This window comes from Mobula hypostoma, chromosome 16 (assembly GCF_963921235.1).
Source record: "Mobula hypostoma chromosome 16, sMobHyp1.1, whole genome shotgun sequence".
Taxonomy (NCBI): domain Eukaryota; kingdom Metazoa; phylum Chordata; class Chondrichthyes; order Myliobatiformes; family Myliobatidae; genus Mobula; species Mobula hypostoma.
In genome coordinates, this window is record NC_086112.1 from 54016496 (window position 1) to 54037976 (window position 21481).

General features: G+C 42.8%; 1 protein-coding gene across 3 annotated transcripts in view; it reads right to left on the minus strand.

Annotated features, from left to right (window-relative positions):
• The window catches only part of LOC134357580 (coiled-coil domain-containing protein 192-like), a 77532-nt gene that overhangs the window by 54746 nt on the left and 1305 nt on the right, over positions 1-21481 (minus strand). For 2 of the 3 annotated variants that reach the window (XM_063069207.1, XM_063069205.1), the window contains exons 2-3: positions 18675-18729; positions 12826-12930 (exon numbers count right to left, since the gene is read on the minus strand). In XM_063069207.1, coding sequence (XP_062925277.1) covers positions 12826-12930; positions 18675-18729 — 160 coding nt within the window. The remainder of the gene's footprint in view (positions 1-12825; positions 12931-18674; positions 18730-21481) is intronic. The other variant, XM_063069206.1, reaches the window with a different exon arrangement.

Below are 21481 nucleotides of genomic sequence, written 5' to 3' on the forward strand. Positions count from 1 at the left end.
TGTGCATGTGTGTGTGTTTGTGTACGTCTATGTACGTGAATTCTATAAACTTTGTAGATCTGCAAAACACTAGGATACAGATGATAAAACTAACCAACAATGTACTGTGCTAAACAAAGCAAAATATTTGTTAAATGGGTCAATAATTCCATATACGCGAAAATTTGCAGATGCTGGAAATTCAAGTAACACACACAAAATACTGGTGCAACGCAGCAGGCCAGGCAGCATCTATAGGAAGAGGTAGAGTCGACATTTCAGGCCAAGACCCTTCGTCAGGACTAACTGAAAGAAGAGATAGTAAGAGATTTGGAAGTGGGAGGGGGAGAGGGAGATCTGAAATGATAGGAGAAGACAGGAATGGGAGGGATGGAGCTAAGAGCTGGAAAGTTGATTGGCAAAAGGGATACAGAGCTGGAGAAGGGAGAGGATCATGGGACGGGAGGCCAGGGAGAAAGAAAGGGAGAGGGGAGCCCAGAGGAAGATGGAGAGCAGACAATGAGTGATTGTGAGAGCGAGAGAGAGGAAAAAAAGGGGGAGGAAATAAAAATAAATAAATAAGGGGAGAAGGGGAGGAGGGGCATTAATGGAAGTTAGAGAAATCAATGTTCCTGCCATCAGGTCAGAGGCTACCCAGACGAAATATAAGTTGTTGTTCCACCAACCTGAGTGCGGCTTCATCTTTACAGTAGAGGAGGCCGTGGATAGACATATCAGAATGGGAATGGGACGTGGAATTAAAATGTGTGGCCACTGGGAGATCCTGCTTTCTCTGGCGGACAGAGCGTAGGTGTTCAGCAAAGCGGTGTCCCAGTCTGCGTTGGGTCTCACCAATATATAGAAGGCCACATCCGGAGCACCGGACGCAGTATATCACCCCAGCCGACTCACAGGTGAAGTGCTGCCTCACCTGGAAGGACTGTCTGGAGCCCTGAATGGTGGTAAGGGAGGAAGTGTAAGGGCAGGTATAGGACTTGTTCCACTTACAAGGATAAGTGCCAGGAGGGAGATCGGTGGGAAGGGATGGGGTGGACGAATGGACAAAGGAGTCATGTAGGGAGCGATCCCTGCGGGAAGCAGAAGGGCGGGGGAGGGAAAGATGTGCTTGGTGGTGGGATCCCGTTGGAGGTGGCAGAAGTTATGGAGAATTATATGTTGGACCCGGAGGCTGGTGGGGTGGTAGGTGAGGACAAGGGTAACCCTATTCCTAGTGGGGTGGCGGGAGGATGGAGTGAGAGCAGATATGCGTGAAATGAGGGAGATGCGTTTGAGAGCAGAGTTGATGGTGAAAAAAGGGAAGCCCCTTTCTTTAAAAAAGGAAGACATCTCCTTCGTCCTGGAATGAAAAGCCTCATCCTGAGAGCAGATGCAGCAGAGACAGGGGAACTGTGAGAAGGGGATTGCATTTTTGCAAGAGACAGGGTGGGAAGAGGAATAGTCCAGGTAGCTGTGAGAGTCGGTAGGCTTATAGTAGACATCAGTAGATAAGCTATCTCCAGAGATAGAGACAGAAAGATCAAGAAAGGGGAGGGAGGTGTCGGAAATGGACCAGGTAAATTTGAGGGCAGGGTGAAAGTTGGCGGCAAAGTTAATGAAGTCAACGAGCTCAGCATGTGTGCAGGAAGCAGCACCAATGCAGTCATCAATGTAGCGAAGGAAAAGTGGGGGACAGATACCAGTATAGGCTTGGAACATGGACTGTTCTACAAAGCCAACAAAAAGGCAGGCATAGCTGGGGTGCATACGGGTGCCCAAGGTTACACCTTTAGTTTGGAGGAAGTGGGAGGAGCCAAAGGAGAAATTATTAAGAGTAAGGACTAATTCCGCTAGACGGAGGAGAGTGGTGGTAGAGGGAAACTGGTTAGGTCTGGAACCCAAAAAGAAGCGGAGAGCTTTGAGACCTTTCTGCTGGGGGATGGAGGTATATAAGGACTGGACATCCATGGTGAAAATAAAGCAGTGGGGGCAAGGGAACTTAAAATCATCGAAAAAATTCAGAGCATGAGAAGTGTCACGAACATAGGTGGGAAGGGATTGAACAAGGGGTGATAAAACAGTGTCGAGGTATGCAGAAATGAGTTCAATGGGGCAGGAGCAAGCTGAGACAATGGGTCTACCTGGACAGGCAGGTTCGTGGATCTTGGGTAGGAGGTAGAAACGGGAGGTGCGGGGTACAGGAACCATGAGGTTGATGGCAGTGGATGGGAGATCCCCTGAGCGGATAAGGTTGGTGATGGTGTGGGAGACAATGGCCTGTTGCTCCTTAGTGGGGTCATGAACGAGGGGTAAATAAGAGGAGGTATCAGTGAGCTGTCGTTGTGCCTCAGCAAGGTAGAGGTCAGTACACCAGACTACAACAGCACCCCCCTTATCAGCGGGTTTTATAGTAAGGTTAGGATTAGTACGGAGGGAGTGGAGAGCAGAGCGTTTGGAAGGAGTGAGGTTGGAATTGGAACCAGGTGTAGTGAAGTCGAGACGGTTGATGTCCCGTCGGCAGTTAGCAATAAAGAGATCCAGAGCAGGCAGAAGACCAGAGCGGGGTGTCCATGAAGAAGAGGAGGGTCAAAGACGGTAGCCTCCAACCTGATGGCATGAACATTGATTTCTCTAACTTCCATTAATGCCCCTCCTCCCCTTCTTACCCCATCCCTTATTTATTTATTTTTATGTTCCTCCCTTTTTTCCCTCTCTCTGCCCCTCTCTCACAATCACTCCTTACCTGCTCTCCATCTTCCTCTGGGATCCCCTCCCCCTTTCTTTCTCCCTAGGCCTCCCGTCCCATGATCCTCCCCCTTCTCCAGCTCTGATTCCCTTTTGCCAATCAACTTTCCAGCTCTTGGCTTCATCCCTACCCCTCCTGTCTTCTCCTATCATTTCCGATCACTCCCTCCCCCTCCCACTTTCAAATCTCTTACTATCTCTTCTTTCAGTCAGTCCTGATGAAGGTCTTGGCCCGAAGTGTCGACTATACTTCTTCCTATAGACGCTGCTTGGCCTGCTGCGTTCTACCAGCATTTTGTGTGTGTTGCTTGAATTCCATATGTTCAGTGCTTATAGTCGAAGACTAAAGAAATGCACAATGTGCCATGGGGGTGTGGAGACCATAAAGAGTGAATTGAGCTATGGTGCTGGAATGAGGGGGATGGAGGGAAGCTACCAGATAAAAGGCCCTTTGTCTCTGTCTGTTGTCCCCAAGTACAGTGGGCATTTGATGCATGGGTGATGAGTTGTTTTTCTACCGATGTTCATGCTCTTGGGTGGGGGGTGGGATTAAGCGATCTCTCCCTAACTGCATGGATTCCGGAGGTGTTGACAATGAGGTCCTGCAGCCTGATATTGTTCTAGGGATGGATCTGGGGTTCTGACTGATGACCTGGCGGGTTGTTCCTTAAGAAGCTTCTCAAGTCGGTCAGCCAGAGTGAAATTTTTAAGGTCAATGTGCATCTCCCAGGTAGGCAGTATGTCCTTCATCCGCTTTGATGTTAATCGGCCAGCAGCATTTCCACGTCCCAGCATCAAGGGTCTTCCACTCCACGGTGTAATCGAGCTCCGAGCATGAGTCCTGATGTAGGTGAAGTATCTGATTCACTGCCCCCCACCACATCCCAGGTGATCAAAACCCTGGTGCATCTCAGCAGTGAAGTCCCCATACTTATTGCAAATGGTGGTTTTATTGTCTCACAAGGTCAGAGCCTGCCCAGTTGAGAAAGAGAGAGATGATGGTGGCAATCTTGACTTGGTCTGTAGAGACACTGCCACGTTTCCTTTGAAATGGCATTTACACACTGGTCCCAGGACAAATTGTTTGATATGATAATGCCCAGGAAATTAAAGTTACTGACCCTCTCCATCTCCAATCCACAAATGAGCACTGGCTCATAGACTGCCAGTTTCTTCCTCCTGTTGTCAATAATCAGTTCTATGGTTTTGAGGACTTTAAGTGAGAGGTTTTTCAATCTCCCTCCTATATGCCAATTTGTCATTGATTCGGCCAATGACAGTTGTGTTGTCAGCAAACTTAAGTATGTCGCTGGAGCTGTACAGCCTCACAGTCATAAGTATAAAGCGAGTAGAGCAGGGAGTTAAGCACACAGTCTTGTGGGGCACCTGTGCTGATAGTAATTGTGGAGAGGATGTTGTTGCCAATCTGGACTGACTGGGTTCTACCAACGAGGAAATTGAGGATCCAGTTACAAAAGGAAAACTGAACCCTAGCTCCTGAAGCTTATAATTAGCTTTAAAGGGATGACAGTGTTAAATGTAGAGCTGTAGTCAATGAAGAGCATCCTGATGTATGCATCTTTGCTATCCAGACATTGCAGAGTGGAGAGACAATTAAGTAGCATCTGCTGCTGACTTGTTGCGATAATAGGCGAAATGGAGTGGATCCAAGTCCCTCCTCCAGCAGGAATGGATACGCACCATAACCAACCTCTCAAAGCACTTCATCGCTGTGGATGTGCTACTGGACAATAGTCATTGAGGCTGGTTACCACATTCTCCTTGGGCACCAGTATGAGTGAGGCCTGCTTGATGCAGGTTCATACCTTAGACTACCAAAGTGAGAGGTCAAAGATGTCTATTACTATTGCTTTCTTCTGTCCTTTGTCCAGTATTACTATATCTGGTTCATTGGCCAGAAGGTGCTTATCAGTCTGTATTTGCAAGTCCCATAGGGTATCAGCTCTGTCATTCTCTTTCTTGGATGTTTCCCATTTGGATTTGGGAGTGTCCAATTCATACTCAGCACAGATGTTCCTGTACACAATTCCTGCAGCTCGGTTGTGCCGTTCAGAGTATGCTGTCACTGCCTGCATCTTGCACCTGCTACAATGTGCTGGATGGTTTCAGCAGATTCCACACACAGAGCATCTTGGGTCTTGTCTGGTGTGATAGACCCCTGCTTCTATTGCTCTTGTGCTCAACGTCTGTTCTTGGGCAGCCGTGGGCAGCACCTCTGTGCTGTCCCTCAGCCCTGCCATTTGCAGCCATTAGTAGGACTTTCTGATGTCAGCCACCTCTGATATTTGGCGATGGTACGTCCTGTGCAGTGACATATCCTGCCGTGGCCTCTGGTCCTCTGGCTCTGCTTCACCCGCTTCCATTTCCATATCCCCTGCCTACTGTCTGAGATATTCTCCTAGCAGGTCATCTTTAAGGGCCATCTTCCTGACATACTCATGGATATTTCGCATTTCTTCCGGGATTGTGAGCTTGACGTTTGCAAGTCTCCATCCTCCTTTATTCTGACAGGTGTACAGTTGCTCAACATTGCACTTTGGAAGGAATCCTCCAAGTATCGTTAGTAGTTTCCGGGTTTCGATGTCAGCGGCTTCCAGTTCATTCCTTGGCCAGCCACTATTGCAGCTGGGTATCTGATGACTGGTAGGGGGAAAGTGTTGACAGCTTTGATCTTGTTCTTCCCATTCAGCTGGCTTTTTAGGACCTGGTTCACTCTTTGGAGATACTTGGATGTTGCAGCCTTCCTTGAGTCCTCATTGTGGCTTCCATGTGCCTGCAGGATCCCCAAATATTTGTAGCTGTCCTGTGCATCTGGTATGTGGCCTTCAGGAAACTCGAGACTGGACATGAAGATATATAATTAAAGTAGTGCAAAAAGAGAGGGTAAAATACTGAGGAAGTGTTCATGGGTTCATTGTCTGTTCAGAAATCTGATGACAGACGGGAAGAAGCTGATCCTGAAACTGTTTCTTCAGGCTCGTGTGCCTCCTCCTTGATGGTCCCAACGAGAAGAGGATATGTCCTGGGTGATGGGGGTCCTTGATGGTGGATGCTGCCTTTCTGAGGCATCACCTTTTGAAGGTGTTTTGGATGCTGCGGAGGCTAGTGCCCATGGTGGAGCAGGCTAAGTTCACAACTTTCTGCAGTTTTTTTCAATCCTGTGCAGAGGCCCCTCCATACCAGACAGTGATAAAAAAAGTGACGTCCCATACAGAGGCTAATATAAATCAAGAAAACTTAACATAGTCAGAGAGCCAAGGAGTGTTCTGTCTGTCCCATGGCAATTTTCTTTTACAGAAAAGAATATTTCTCCTATGCCATGCTAGGAAAAAGTTTTAATTCTTACTTTTAGAGAAGGAAATCACCAAGGTACAGCACAAAAATAATTGTGTCAAAATAATTGCTAGATGACTTTGAAAATATAAGAGATATTAAACAGTGAGTGTAATGGCAGGAAGACTGAGTCAATTTGTTGTTGCTAGATACCGGGGGCAAAATTAAAGAGTCTGATAAATCAAGCAAACAGGCCAATGGAATAGTTCATTGCCATATGTGTACTGTAATGAACTACCAAAGAGACAATTGTATATTGCTGATTAATTCAAGGAGTGTATATTGCGGATTAATTCAAGGAGAAGCCATCCAGAAACTTAACTGAAATGACCAATAGAATAATTTGTGATCTTTTCCAGAACTTCTATGTTTCAAAATTAAATCTTTTCAAGGATATTTTAGGAATGCGTCTGGAAGATTTAGAAAGCTTTAGTGCTTTCAAGCATAGAAGTCTGAATGTAAGTGATGCTTAAGTGATACTGAAGAGTCCAAGATTTCTTAATAAAGCAAACATTGTTCTTTCATCTATGAGAGAGAAAGAAAGAAAGAAAGTATTTGGTCACTCATAAAAAAGACTCAAAAATGTTTCTCGGCATAAATGAGAATTCTACATTCACAAAATGGAACAATATGGCTGTAAAATTAGATCACAAAGAAAGATATGCACATTCAATTAAACCATTCAAATCAAATTCAGCTGTCTGATCATTATAAAGGTTCAGCATCTTGCCAGCATTAATTGCACTGCTGATTTAAGTAAATAGAGTCATATAGTCTAATCATAGAATGATACAACACAGAAAAAGATTCCTCCATCCGAGTAGTCTATGCCAACCAAGGTTCCCATAAAAGTTCATCTCAATTGGCCACATTTGACCCATATCCCTCTGAATATTCCTTTCCATCTACCTTCCAAATTCCTTTTAAATGTTATTAATGTACCTGATTCAACCAGGCATCAGTACTTGTTCAGAGGACTATAGATTGCTTTCATTGACAATGGAAATGGAGAAATATCACTGATTCTTACATGGGAAAATGTTATCAGCAAATGAAAATATTTTGAATAAATAGACGTTGAATAAATATTAAGTGGTTCAATTATTTAACTTCCAATGGAAAATTATAGCATCATAAGAAAAAATAATTTATTGGCATCTTGTTTATCGAAGCCTTATCAGTTTAAAAACTATATACCTTAATGTAACTCAACTTCCAAATTGGAATAAAACCATGTTTATGCAAGGCTTACCCATAACTTAACCTTGATGTAATTATAGAGTCACAGACCGATAGAACAAGTCCTTCATCCCACCACATCCATGCTGACTTTTTGCCAGATGACACTAATCTCATTTGCTTGTACTTAGTATGTATCTTTCTATTCCATGTCTCTTTAAGTACCTGTCCAAGTGTCACTTAAATGTAGTAACAGGTGTGCAGAATTGACATAGCACTTACATTTCCCAGAATCACTTTTCAGTGAGCGTCTTGGTTATTTACCACAGATGGGACTAGCTTATTGATAGAACTTCAAGAATATAACTTTTTAACACCCTGGATTATAAACCCCGCTTGTACAGTATTCCCTGACATTTAGAATAGGGATTATGAGATTGATCTCGGCACTTTGAAAGGATTTGATTCTCTGTTGATGGAGAATTCCAGGGAAAGGGCACGTAATTATTTAGGAGAGAAGTTAGGAGACAATCCTTTATGCACAGACTGAGAAAACTGTAGAATTCTTTATCACAAGATATAATTGTTTGTGGCACAGTTATTAATTTCAGCTTTGACAATTAGATTTTTGTTAGCTGGGCAGGTAATGAAGATACATATCATTCATTTCTTCATTGAGTAAGTGGTTACACCTGATTCCATGCTCTTCAGTTATGAAATAAAACATATAAACCACTCAGAAAGCTTGCAACAGATTTAGGGCAAACACACAAGCTTTACAGTGACCATGATGTTATTGATTATCAAAATCGATTTACAATGTTTCAGTTGTGGTAGGTTGTAGATTGAACACCAAAAGTAAAATTTTGAATAATATAAAGGATGTTTCAATTCTGCTTTTGTGGTTTTTTTTCACCATTATGTAAGCCATTTGCAAATATTTTGATACTGCAAAAACATTTTTTTTATAGCGGTGCGACCATGAAATGTTCTTCTGTGTATCAGCCGAAGGACTTGCCAACAAACCAGGCAACATTGGCTGTGCTATTTTGCACCATTGTGACTAAGTTCAATGAATTTGCAGTCCTGGTCATAGAAATATTTGTTCTATCAATAGAGGGATAGTTGTGTACTCAGAGAGTCAACCCTCACAAGATTAATTCTGGGTGCAACATACATCAAAGTTGCTGGTGAACGCAGCAGGCCAAGCAGCATCTGTAGGAAGAGGTGCAGTCGACGTTTCAGGCCGAGACCCTTCGTCAGGACTAACTGAAGGAAGAGTGAGTAAGGGATTTGAAAGTAGGAGGGGGAGGGGGAGATCGAAAATGATAGGAGAAGACAGGAGGGGGAGGGATAGAGCCAAGAGCTGGACAGGTGATAGGCAAAAGGGGATACGAGAGGATCATGAGACAGGAGGTCCGGGAAGAAAGACAAGGGGGGGGGTGACCCAGAGGATGGGCAAGAGGTATATTCAGAGGGACAGAGGGAGAAAAAGGAGAGTGAGAGAAAGAATGTGTGCATAAAAATGAGTAACAGATGGGGTACGAGGGGGAGGTGGGGCCTTAGCGGAAGTTAGAGAAGTTGATGTTCATGCCATCAGGTTGGAGGCTACCCAGACGGAATATAAGGTGTTGTTCCTCCAACCTGAGTGTGGCTTCATCTTTACAGTAGAGGAGGCCGTGGATAGACTCGTCAGAATGGGAATGGGATGTGGAATTAAAATGTGTGGCCACTGGGAGATCCTGCTTTCTCTGGCGGACAGAGCGTAGATGTTCAGCAAATGTTCAGATGTTCAGACCGCTTTGCTGAACATCTACACTCTGTCTGCCAGAGAAAGCAGGATCTCCCAGTGGCCACACATTTTAATTCCACATCCCATTCCCATTCTGATATGTCTATCCACGGCCTCCTCTACTGTAAAGATGAAGCCACACTCAGGTTGGAGGAACAACACCTTATATTCCGTCTGGGTAGCCTCCAACCTGATGGCATGAACATCAACTTCTCTAACTTCCGCTAAGGCCCCACCTCCCCCTCGTACCCCATCTGTTACTCATTTTTATGCACACATTCTTTCTCTCACTCTCCTTTTTCTCCCTCTGTCCCTCTGAATATACCTCTTGCCCATCCTCTGGGTCACCCCCCCCCCTTGTCTTTCTTCCCGGACCTCCTGTCCCATGATCCCTCTCGTATCCCCTTTTGCCTATCACCTGTCCAGCTCTCGGCTCTATCCCTCCCCCTCCTGTCTTCTCCTATCATTTTGCATCTCCCCCTCCCCCTCCCACTTTCAAATCCCTTACTCACTCTTCCTTCAGTTAGTCCTGACAAAGGGTCTCGGCCTGAAACGTCGACTGCACCTCTTCCTACAGATGCTGCTTGGCCTGCTGCGTTCACCAGCAACTTTGATGTATGTTGCTTGAATTTCCAGCATCTGCAGAATTCCTGTTGTTTGCGTTTAATTCTGGGTGGTTGGGATCTCTGTCCTTAAGTTTTAAACTATCCTCGTGAATTGGTTTGTCCTAGCAAAGGTGTTTGAACAAAGTCATCGCAGCTATTGAATTTGCATTGAGTCACGGGCTGTTACCTTGGTCTTTAAGAGTCTAAAAATGTGATGTAGTTAGTTTGTGAGACTCTACCAAAAAGGTCTCTAGAAAAATGCCTGCTTGTCATGATGAATGAAGATTTTTCTATCACTAGCTTCAACGTCTCTCCAGTAAATTGGTTCACTGTCACTACAGCCGGTAATCTCACTGCTCTCTATGACTTAAAGCCCATTGCTACAGTGCATTACCTAGTTAATTATCTAGAATGACCTGGCCATTATTTAATGAATCTTTAGTGTGGCTGTGAGAACTATATCTTTCAATATTTCATTAAAATTTATTTCAAACTGGTAAACCAAGCCCATCAATTACATAAGGGAATAGATGCCATTTTACAGTGGTGTATACCTGTTCTCTAAGTCTATCGTTAGACCATCAAAGAATTAAGTGGTTGACAAAAATTGATTTTCTTTGTTACAGACTTTACAGACTACTCATATTGAGGAGTAAATCTGTGTCTGCCTCAGACTTTCTTATCCAAAGACAAAGGGAAAGAGTCCTGACCTTTCACCAGAATGACCCTTTAGCTCTGTATGTTGAGGGTTTGCTCATCAAAATACCAGTCAAAGTTACCTCTTGATTAAAAAGCTGCACTTCTCCTTGATGTATTAATCTATGTCTTCTTACAGAGATATTAATTGGAAAACATCCCATGATCAAGCTGGCAATTGTTGAAGCTCATGCTCTGTGACTGTTCATTGACACAAAAATCAAGAAGTTTTATTCTTCTTGGAAGTCCTTCAAGTTTGAGGATATTTTGCTTCCACCCTCTAGCATGGGTTTTGTGGTGGCTAATGTGGGAACTACATCTTCTTCACAGTTGGACAGTGCTGGGTGTTGAGGTGGGCAGGTGGGTAGCCTTTGAGGCATTGTCTACCTCTGCCACATATGCAGGATTTTACTGTGTCGCAGTGCCTGGCCTCAAATTTCTCGATGACATCACTAATATTCTTTCTTCATGTTGCTCCTTCTCCACAGGAATGAACAGAGATGAAAAGTCAAAAATATTGCAGATGATGGAAATCCAAAATAAAAACAGAATATGCTAGAAAAACTCAGCAGAACAGGCATTATCGATGTAAGGAAAACAGAATTTTGGATCTGAGAATTTTCAGCAGTGGGGATGTTGTACTTCAAGGAAACTTTGAGTACGTGCTGAATATTTTGTTTTTCTGTTCAACCAGTAATTTCCTCCCGTGTCAGAGGTAGGAACAGTGTGTCTGTTTCAGAAGTCCATTGTTAGGTTTGTGAATGACATTTCCTGTCCCATGTAGCTGACTGAGAATAACTAGGATCTCATTGTTGGATATGTTACCCTGGGGAAGGACACTGACATTGGTTTGCTTATCCTTCCAGTGAATTTACAGGATTTTGCAGAGTCAGTGTGGTGGCATTTTACCAGAGCCTTGAGGTGACTGGTATGGTTAGTCCAAGTCTCAGAAGGAGGGGACGGTCTGAGATTTTGATCTTTAAATACCCCTTTCCTCTATTGACGAAAAACTGTGATAGCATTGTGAAGACAGTAATGATATCTACCTTTGATGTCTACCCTCATCCACATTTTCCTGTAAACAGTATGAAATTGTCCTGCACAGCACCTTCATTACAAGCAAGTCAATGTCAAGTCAAAAAGAATGCTGAAGAATTAAATCTTCATAAAGTAAATCCAATTACATATCCGATTTATATAATGAACTAAAATACAAATCTTTTTTGGCCTCAAAGTAAAAATCCTAACATGTTAATGAATTACTAAATTGGAAGTAGTTAGAAAATTGTGATGAATAAATAGTTAAACATTAACGTCATTATTATGTAATCTACAAAAGAATGCTGAATGTTTCAATCAATTTAGTTTTGACTTTCTAAATCAATAAATTGAGCTGATCAGTACTAGCTCCTTCACATTAACTTTCCACTCACAAGACAACTTTACTATCTTCTCTCAAGTAACACAACCCTACCTTATCACAATGCAATAAAGCACTGACCGCTTGCGGTAAATGAATTGGTCTTAAATTGCCTCACTATTATAAGTGGAGTGTTATTTATGAGCGATCATACCAGAAAAACTTGACTTGAATCAACTCAATACAAACACAACATTAATAAGCTGTTTAGCAATAGAGATTTTAACTACGATTTTAATCATTGAAAATTAATTTGATTAATAGGTGTTCTCTGTTCTACTTCCAGATTGTACGACATCTTTATTGCCTTTCCCAATTGTAAATGTGCTTATAAATGACAATACCCTAACAATAAATGGAAGATATTTGTGATGTTTTCCTCAGCTGTAAGAACTCTAACCCTGAAAGGTATAGTGAAAAGAGAACAGGAAAAAGGCCAGATTATTAAAATTTCACGATACAGCTGTATCTTTTCTCTCCTCCGGTTATCCAATATCATAACAGTGACAACTACCATTAGGTCCGCAACTCTGTAAACTGTAACATAATTGGTGCCTTTGTTATTTAATTTAATGGTAATGGAAAGAGGTTAGTGCCATTGTAGGCAAATATCCAACTAGGCACTGCCTGTAAAAGCAGCAAGGACTGTACTACATCCACAGTCCCATCTTTGTTCATTGTCAAAACTAATTGTAAGGCAAAAAGGTGTTGTAATCAGAGTGATGGTGAACAGCAGATGTTCAAATTGTAAATCTGACTTTAAAGGGATTTTGATCTCATTGTGGACATTATATTTTAAAAGTAAGAACAATCAGCTCAAAATTAATTAGTATTGAAATGTAATGTAGGTTTGGCATGACATCACTACATAACCTAAGTCCAAGTGGCCAATTGATCCCTTTGTTTAGATCTTACTTTAATTTTCACCCTTTTAGGTTGATTGCTGTAGCAATACATTCAGCTTGTAAAAAACTATATCTTCTGTAACACAGTAAAAGAGAAGCTAGATTAATTACGTTTTGACAAAATTCTATTTAACCAATTCCAGCATTGTTTACCTCTTTTGTCAGTGTCCTTGCTTTTTCCTCTGCTTCATGAAGCCTGCTATCAGTTTCTGATCTATCTAGTATTGAACTAATCTGCGGGACATTCAAACCTTTTACCTGAAAAAAATAAATTGATCAGCATTTCTACATTACACATTTTGCCTTCAAGAAAGTAATTTTCTCATTTATAACATACTAAGAACATCATAAAGGTCTATCGTGTAATGTTTGTATAATTATTGCATAGCACATCTACAAGGCATCCTTTGTATCCGCTACAAACTTTTGACCTAGTATCATATCAACAGCAGGTGTGGGTATCTTTTCATCTGTCATTATTGTAAATGGTAAATTCCTAAGGGCCTAGTAGTGATTTCCGTGGTGCACTTTAAGAAACAGTCTTTAAGCATGAAAAATGACACCATTATTTCTGTTCCCTGTTTCCTACCTCTGTGCAATGTACCCTCAACAATTGACAGGGCATGGACATAATGCATGGGGAAGGAGTGGTACGCTCTGTGTACTTGCTCTTGTCTGCATTGTGAAGGAAGGATGATTATTTGATCATGATTGACACTCTGAATTTTGGTTGGGAAAGGAAGACCACAACTGGGTCAGCATTTAGGTGGGAATGGAAAGCATTGGTAATGAGGCTTCCACCTGGGTCCTGAGGTCCCAAGTTCAGAGGACCAGGGGTTAGTGGCTGCATGGGAAGGTGACTCACAATGCATGGGGTGGGATACAAAGATATAAAGGACTTAAATAGCAGGGTCCCAATCCAACAGTGCACTAGAAAGATAGAAATCCTGTGACTAACTAATGACAGTTACTTATTGTGTAATGTTCCAAGTGGAGTGTTGCACAATACCCTCCTATGCATCCTGAAGTGAGAACTGCTTTGGGCACAGGTATGACGCATATCTGGAACTGCTTAGTTGAACACTTTTATTTCTCAATGGACTACATATTCATTGAAATTATAAATATTGATTTATTGCTTGCCATTCTTGATGCAATTACAAACCTAATCTAATTCGCAATATCTATTTTGCTCTTTATACCTATGTAATTGGTTTTACATAAATTGGACTCAAGTTTCCACATTAGCTATGTCCTTCTCAAACGGAATATAAAATAGCATCTTATTATGACTGTTTTTCACTTCTGTATCCCTCACAATAAGAATAATTAAGCACTTCATTACATAAAATAAGATCTAAAGTTGGAAATCAATCGTTCAATACACCCCACGAACTTATATGAGCTAAATTTTGCCAATTTCTTCTCACCAGTCAATAAAAAGTTAACATTCTCTATGACTTCCTGTCATTTGATTAATGCTCTCTCGAACTATTCCCACAAGTTCTTTTTTTCTCCGTATCATTTGTCATTGCTCAGCGTAATCTACCCCCATTCTTCTAAGACAAGAAGATCATCATTTATGCTTCTTCATGGTATTCTTTATTGCAAAGACAATCCATTCCATCATTAATTGTGCATACTTGCTGAAGGGGTAATTTTCCGTGGCATTCAGGTCATTAATACAGTGAGTAAAACATGTTATCACAGAAAAAATGTCCTTGTCCATTTAACTAAATTCAGATGGAGTTTCTGTAATTAAGTTAGTAGGCTTGGCAGTATAAAAAAGAAAAAGATAGATGGATGGCCAGGAGAAAATCTGCAGAGGCTGGAAATCCAAGCAACACACACAAAGTGCTGGAGGAACTCAGCAGGCCAGGCAGCATCTATGGAAAAGAGTACAGTCAACGTTTCGGGCCAGTCCTCCTGAAGATTCTCAGCCCAAAACATCGACTGTACATTTCCCATGGATGCTGCCTGGCTCGCTGAGTTCCTCCAGCATTTTGTATGTGTTGCTGAGATAGATGGACAGACTTACTCTCCCTGTCCTTCTTCACACCCTGATGGCTCTACACAACAGGAGGCTCTGGTGGATCCTGGCGCAGCAGACACGGAGGAGGTGAGGATAGAGGTCTGCATGGCCCTCAAAAGAACTGCTTTACCGAAACTGAACATTACAAAAGGGGAGCTACTGGCCCTCCAGGCACTATGGTGAAACCCAGACATCACAATTTTACCAGCAGGCAAAAGACATACAGCCGGCCTCATGTCCTCTGAGGAATACCACAGGAAAGTCCAACAGATTCTCAATGATCCTGCCTACAGAGTTCCTCAGCAGGATCCCATGGATTTGATTGTGTGGATGACCTCCAATTTACTGAAGAAATCCGGATTGCCAGCAGACATACGAGGATAGTTCTGCCTTAGGCACCGGTACCACCAAGACTTTACAGACTCTCCAGGATACACAAGGAGGCCTGTCGTCAATAGGATAGATTCTCCGACTTACTGCCTCATTAAGCATTTAACGACTATGCTCTCTCCCCCTGTTGGAGGCTGTGAACATCACATCACAAATTCAACCAACTTCGTTAAAACAATAACCAACATCCAGCTGAACCTGGAGGACCTAACAGTCAGTTTCGACGTGCCGCCCCTGTTCACGAGAGTTCCCATTAAGGACAGCCTGGTCCCCCTGTGGTCAAGGTTTGATAAGGGCACCTTTGACCTTTCTGAACACACCCTTACATCGATGTACTTCCTCTATAAGAGGAACTACTGTGAACAAACAGACCGAGTGGCCATGGGACCACCTTTGTTGCTGGCTATTGCTAATTTCTACATGGAAGACCTTGAAGAGAGAGCTCCGAGTTCATAGCCCTTACCCCCCAAAATACATCGATGACACCTTCAAAGTGTGGCCTCGTGGGCTCCAGGCACTCCAACAGTTCCACGACCGTCTGAACAGCAGACATCCACATATTCAATTTGTGATGGAGATGGAGAAGAATGGTTGCCTCCCACTCCATGACATTCTAATACAACACAAACCGGATGGTAGCCTCGGACATGGCGTCAATTGGAAACTTTCTCACACGGACTTGTACCTCAACAATAACAACCACCAACACGCCTCCCAATGTAAAGCAGTTCTTTCTACTTTGATTGACCATGCAAAAACTATTTCAGACCCGGAGAGTCTCCCCGAGGATAAGACAATTATGCACGATGTTCCTGCAGAATGGCTACAAGGTGAAGGAAATCAACTGGACCCTTAAAAGGGATGACAGAAAACCCAGGAAATCTAACAAGGAGGAGAAACCTATTGCTACTGCCTGTTTCCATGGTTTCTGGAAGGATCATCAGGAAAATGACAGAATTCTGGATTAAGACCATCCACAAACCTGTAAGGAAGCTCATGCAGGTCAAAGGTGACCCGGTACTTGGCTCGGCTGGCGCTCATAGGATTCCCTGTGAATGCAGAGCAGCATATATTGGCTAGACAGGATGCACGGTGGAAACCCACATCAATGAGCACAGGAGGTGTATCCTTTCTTGGGTTACCCAAAGAAATTGGTGGTAGCAGAACACTGTATTCGCAACAGCCACAGGATTGACTTCGATGGCACCAAACTACTGTGCCATGCCAATGGCTTTTGGGACCACCTCTTAAAGGAAGCCATTGAAATAAAACCAGAGGAAAAGAATTTTAACAAAGATGAAGGTCTTACCTAAGTAAGAACTGAAATTCAATTGCAAACAAGGAGGGAGAGCGAAAACCTGATTAGACGAGGACTAACCAATCATGAGGGACAGACTATGGGGGTATAAATACCACCGGACTAGATGTGCCTAGGTATCATCCCTGAAGAAGATGGCAGTGTTTGTCTTTGATGCCCATACCCAGCCGAAAGCCTGAGAAAAACTTATTCTCCACCACCTTCCTCCGTTTGGTGGAACTGGTTCTCAACCTCAATAATTTTTCTTTTGCCTCTTCCCCTTTTCTCCAAAGCTAAGATGCACCCATGGGCACCCGTGTGGGCCCCAACTGTGCCTAATTTACTGTTAACTATGTGGATCAGTCCATGTTCCACCTACACTGGTAACGTTTTAGAACTCGGTCTATGCCACATCGACGACTGCATTGGTGCTGTTTCCTGCACCCATGTTGAGCTTGTTAATTTCATTAACTTTGCCTCTGACTTCCACCCTCCTCTCATATTTACTTGGTCCATCTCTGACACCTCTCTCCCCCTTTTTTAACCTTCTCTGAATACCTCTAAGATCTACTGAAATCTTTTATAAACCTACTGACTCTCACATCCATCTTGACTATACCTCCTCCCATCTTACTACTTGAAAAAAAATGTTTCCCTTCTGTTATCATCTATGCTGCCCTAATCTCATCTCAAAATGCAAGATTATCTATCACACATTCATTGAAACATTTCGCATATACAGTAAAATACACCATTTGTGTTGACCGCCAACACAGCTAAGGACAGCCGACAAGTGTCGCCACGCATTCCGGCACCAACATAGCATAAGATCTTAGACAGAATAATAGGAGCAGAATTAGGCCATTCAGCCCATTGATTCTGCTCTGCCATTCCATCATGGTTGCACATTGCTTGGCAGGACACAGGACACAACAAAACAGAACACAACAAGCAGCAAAACAACCACAGGAAGACAAACCCTGTTCCTCCCCCCAACTCACACGCAGTCCTGTAACCCCAAGACAGACTATCTTCTTCAGTCATTTCCTCCATTTCCCATGCAGCTGCCCTCACCCCATCTTCCCACCACTGTAACAGGTTGCCCTTTTCTTTACCTAACACCCCATGAGCTTCCATGTCCACCACAACATTCTCTGTAAATTTCTGCCATCTTCTAAGGGATCGTACCACCAAGCACATCTTTCCCTCCACCCCAACTCTCCACCTTCTGCTGGGATCACCCTCTACAGGACTTCTTTGCCCACTTGTCCCTCCCCACTAAACTCCCTCCCTGCAGGTGGAACAAGTGCTACACCAGCTACGTTTCCTCCCTCACCACCATTCAAGGGCCCAAACAGCCCTTCCAGGTGAAGCAATGCTCCACATGCAAGTTTTTCGGGGTCATCCACTGTATCTAATGTCCCGGTGCAGCCTCCTCCACATTAACAAGATCTGAAGTAGATCGGAGGACTGCTTTGTCGAGCACCTTCCCTCCGTCTACCGCAAAAGGCAGTATATCCCGGTGGCCAACCATTTCAATTTGACTTCCGATTCCCTTTCTGACATGTCGGTCCATGACCTCCTCTACTGTCACAATGAGGGCACTCTCAGACCAGAGGAGCAACACCTCATATTCTATCTAGGTAACCTCCAACCTCATGGCATGCACATTGATTTCTATAACTTCCAGTAATTTCTCCCCCCCCCCCTTCCCTACTCCCTTTTTCCATATCCCATTCTGGCTCCCCTCTTACCCTCCACTTGCCCATTATCTCCATCTGATACCCCTCCTCTTTCCCTTTCTCCCAAGGTTCACTGTCCTCTCCAATGAGATTCCTTCTTCTTCAGCCCTTTACCACTTCCACCAATGACTGCCCAGCTTCTTACTCCATCCCCCTTCCCCACTCATCCACTCTTCTCCTCACCTGGTTTCACCAATCACCTGCCGACTTGTACTCCTTCCCCTCCCCCCACATCTTCTTTATCTGTCTTCTGCCCCCTTCCTTTTCAGTCCCGTTGACTGCTTATTCCTCTCCACAGATGCTGCCTGGCCTGCTGAGTTTCTCCAGCATTTTGTGTGTGTTGCTCTGGGCTTCCAGCAGCTGCAAAAGCTCTTGTGTTTATACATGCTTGCTACTTTTATAAGTCTATATATTGTGCATGCAAGCCATTGTTCTTTGTCCTTGCTTCAACACAATATAGTGGTGAAACTATTACATATTCTGTAATAATTACACTGAAGCTAAACTGAAATAGCTCGAAAGGTGATAGTTTTGATCTTACCATGTCATTAATGCAATTTGGATTTTCCTCTGCATTATTGTTGGTCTTTGCTAAGCTGAAAATAGAAAATAATATGTGACCAGTGATCTTTATTTACTTGGGCAAAGCAATCTTATCAGATGTAATAAATGATAATTCCAACCCCTGCAATAATTGACTAGAGATTTATTCTTCATCCTCTTCTAAGGTATAACGGTGTTTGGCAGACCAACATCAGATGCATTACCAGCACCTCCTGAGTTACTGTGTAGAACAAAGAGACAGGAAATATACTCACTAAATCCCCCCCCCCCGGCAAAAAAATCTCAAAAAATATCAAAAAGCCTAATGTTTTTTCAGAAAGTCAAATATGCACTTATATACATTACAATGGCCAGTGGTATCCTAACAAACTTTTCATGTTAAACCATGTCTGTCCCTAAAATCTCAATTTAGCAATTGGATGTTTCCTTTGCCTCTTATAGGAACTGCATTCAAATGACATATACCACACCGTTTCTTGAAAGGCAGAGTCCCTACAAATGCCCGTATCATGCATATTAATTCTGAACAAGGAATTATGCAACCACGTTTGTCCAATACATTAACTTCTTCCCTCCTTTGACACCTATCTGAGTTGAGTTCCCCCCCTCCTCTGAATTTTATATAAATTCCATTTCTTTTCTTTTCCTGATCCCAACTTTGTTGCCACAGTGACTGAATAGACTTTTTAATTATGACTTTCATCTCCACCTTATGCAAATTTATCGTTAATTTTAAGTGATTGCTTGGTAAGCATGTCTGGCACCTCATCTCCTTCAACCCAACGTGGGCAGGAGCCCATATGAAATGTGTACACAGGCCTGGACCCTGCAGCCTCAACAGATGTTGTCCAACCTCAAGAAGAATGTCTGGCCTACAATTTGAAATACCTGTTTTAATAGATGGCAAGACCGAGCACAGAAATCAGGGTGTACTCCTTCAACCTATTCCAAGGCTAAAATGATATCAACCTCTCAGACATGAATACTAATACTTCATCTGACTATCTTTTCTTAACAGTCACCTGAAACTTTGGAATATAAACAGAAAGGCTTCAATGACCTGTCTCTGGATCTTTTGATCCATCTGAGTAGATATGTAAGAATCCATAATATTTGCCTTGCATACATTGCTGAACTTCCTGTGCCACTGAGATACAATCAATCCTCATCTTGATCTTTTCTAGAAGGCCCAAATCAATCACAGGCAAAAGAAAAACTGTGGAGGACTGACACTGGGACTATACTTCACATTAAACAACCCAAGACTTTGTGCCCATTTATGTCCTATTAATCCAAAACTGAAGATCTTATGAATGTAGTTCTCTCAATATTCTACTAATGTTGCCAATATTAGATGACCGACTTGATGTTCTCTGAAGCTAAACCAATAAACCATTGCTAACTATAACCTGTGTAGGTGTAAAGGGACTTCACCCATGTCTACCAATAATGCCGAAATTGGGAATGACTTAATAGAAATACAACATAATCTCAATGCTCAAGCTTGAACTTTATCTCGGGGCTTTAAGACCACAGTGAGGCTGACCCATAAGCAGACAATATAAAGGTAGGTGAAGGAGCAGGTCGTATCAAGGAAGCAGAGAGGCTACAGAAGGACTCATAGACATATTAGGAGAATGGGCAAAGAAGTGGCAGATGGAATACAGTGTCCTTGGTAGAAGAAATAAAAGCGTGGACTATTTTACAGCACAGAAACAGGCCCTTCAGCCCATCTAGTCCATGCCAAAACCATTTAAGCTGCCCACTCCCATCGATCTGCACTAGGACTCTTGTCCTCCATATCCCCTGCCATCCATTTCCCAAACAAACTTCTCTTAAATGCTGAAATTAAGCTCGGATGCACCACTTGTGTTGGCAGTTCATTCCACACTCCCACGACCTTCTTAGTGAAGAAATTTCCCCTCATGCTCCCTTTAAACTCTCACCTTTCACTCTTAACCTATGACCTCTGTTTGTAGTTCCACCCAACCTTAGCTGAAAAAGCCTGCTTGCATTTACCCCATCTATACCCCTCTATCAATTCTCCTCTCAATCTTCTACACTCTAAGGAATAAATTCCTAACCAATTGAAACTTTCCTTATAACTCAGGTCCTCCAGACCCAGCAATATCCTTGTAAATCTTGTCTGTATGCTTTCAACCTTATTTATATCTTTCCTGTAGGTTGGTGACCAAAACTACACACAATGCTCCAAATTAGGCCTCACCGACATCTTATACAACTTCAACATAATATCGCATCTCTTGTACTCAATACGTTGATTTATGAAGGCCCATGTGCCAAGAGCTTTCTTTATGACCTTATCTACCTGTGATGCCACTTTCAATGAATCATGGAGCTATATTCCCAAATCCCTTTGCCCTACTAGACTCCTCAAATCCCTCCCATTCTCTATGTAAGACCTAACCTACTGAAGTGCAACACCTCACACTTGGACAGAAAATTTAAAAATCTGAGGTGCAAACGGACTTGGGAGTCCTCGTGCAGGATTCCCTAAAGGTCAATTTGCAGGTGGAGTCCGTGGTGAGGAAGGCAAATGCAATGTTATCATTCCTTTTGAGAGGTCTAGAATATCAAAGTAAGGATGTAATTTTGAGGCTTTACAAAGCACTGGTGAGGCTTCACTTAGAGTATCATGAGCAGTTTTGGGCTGCTCATCTAAGAAAGGATGTGCTGACATTGGAGAACATTCAACAGAGATTCATAAAAAATAATACCACAATTGAAAGGCTTATCATATGAGGAGCCTTTGAAAGCTGTGGG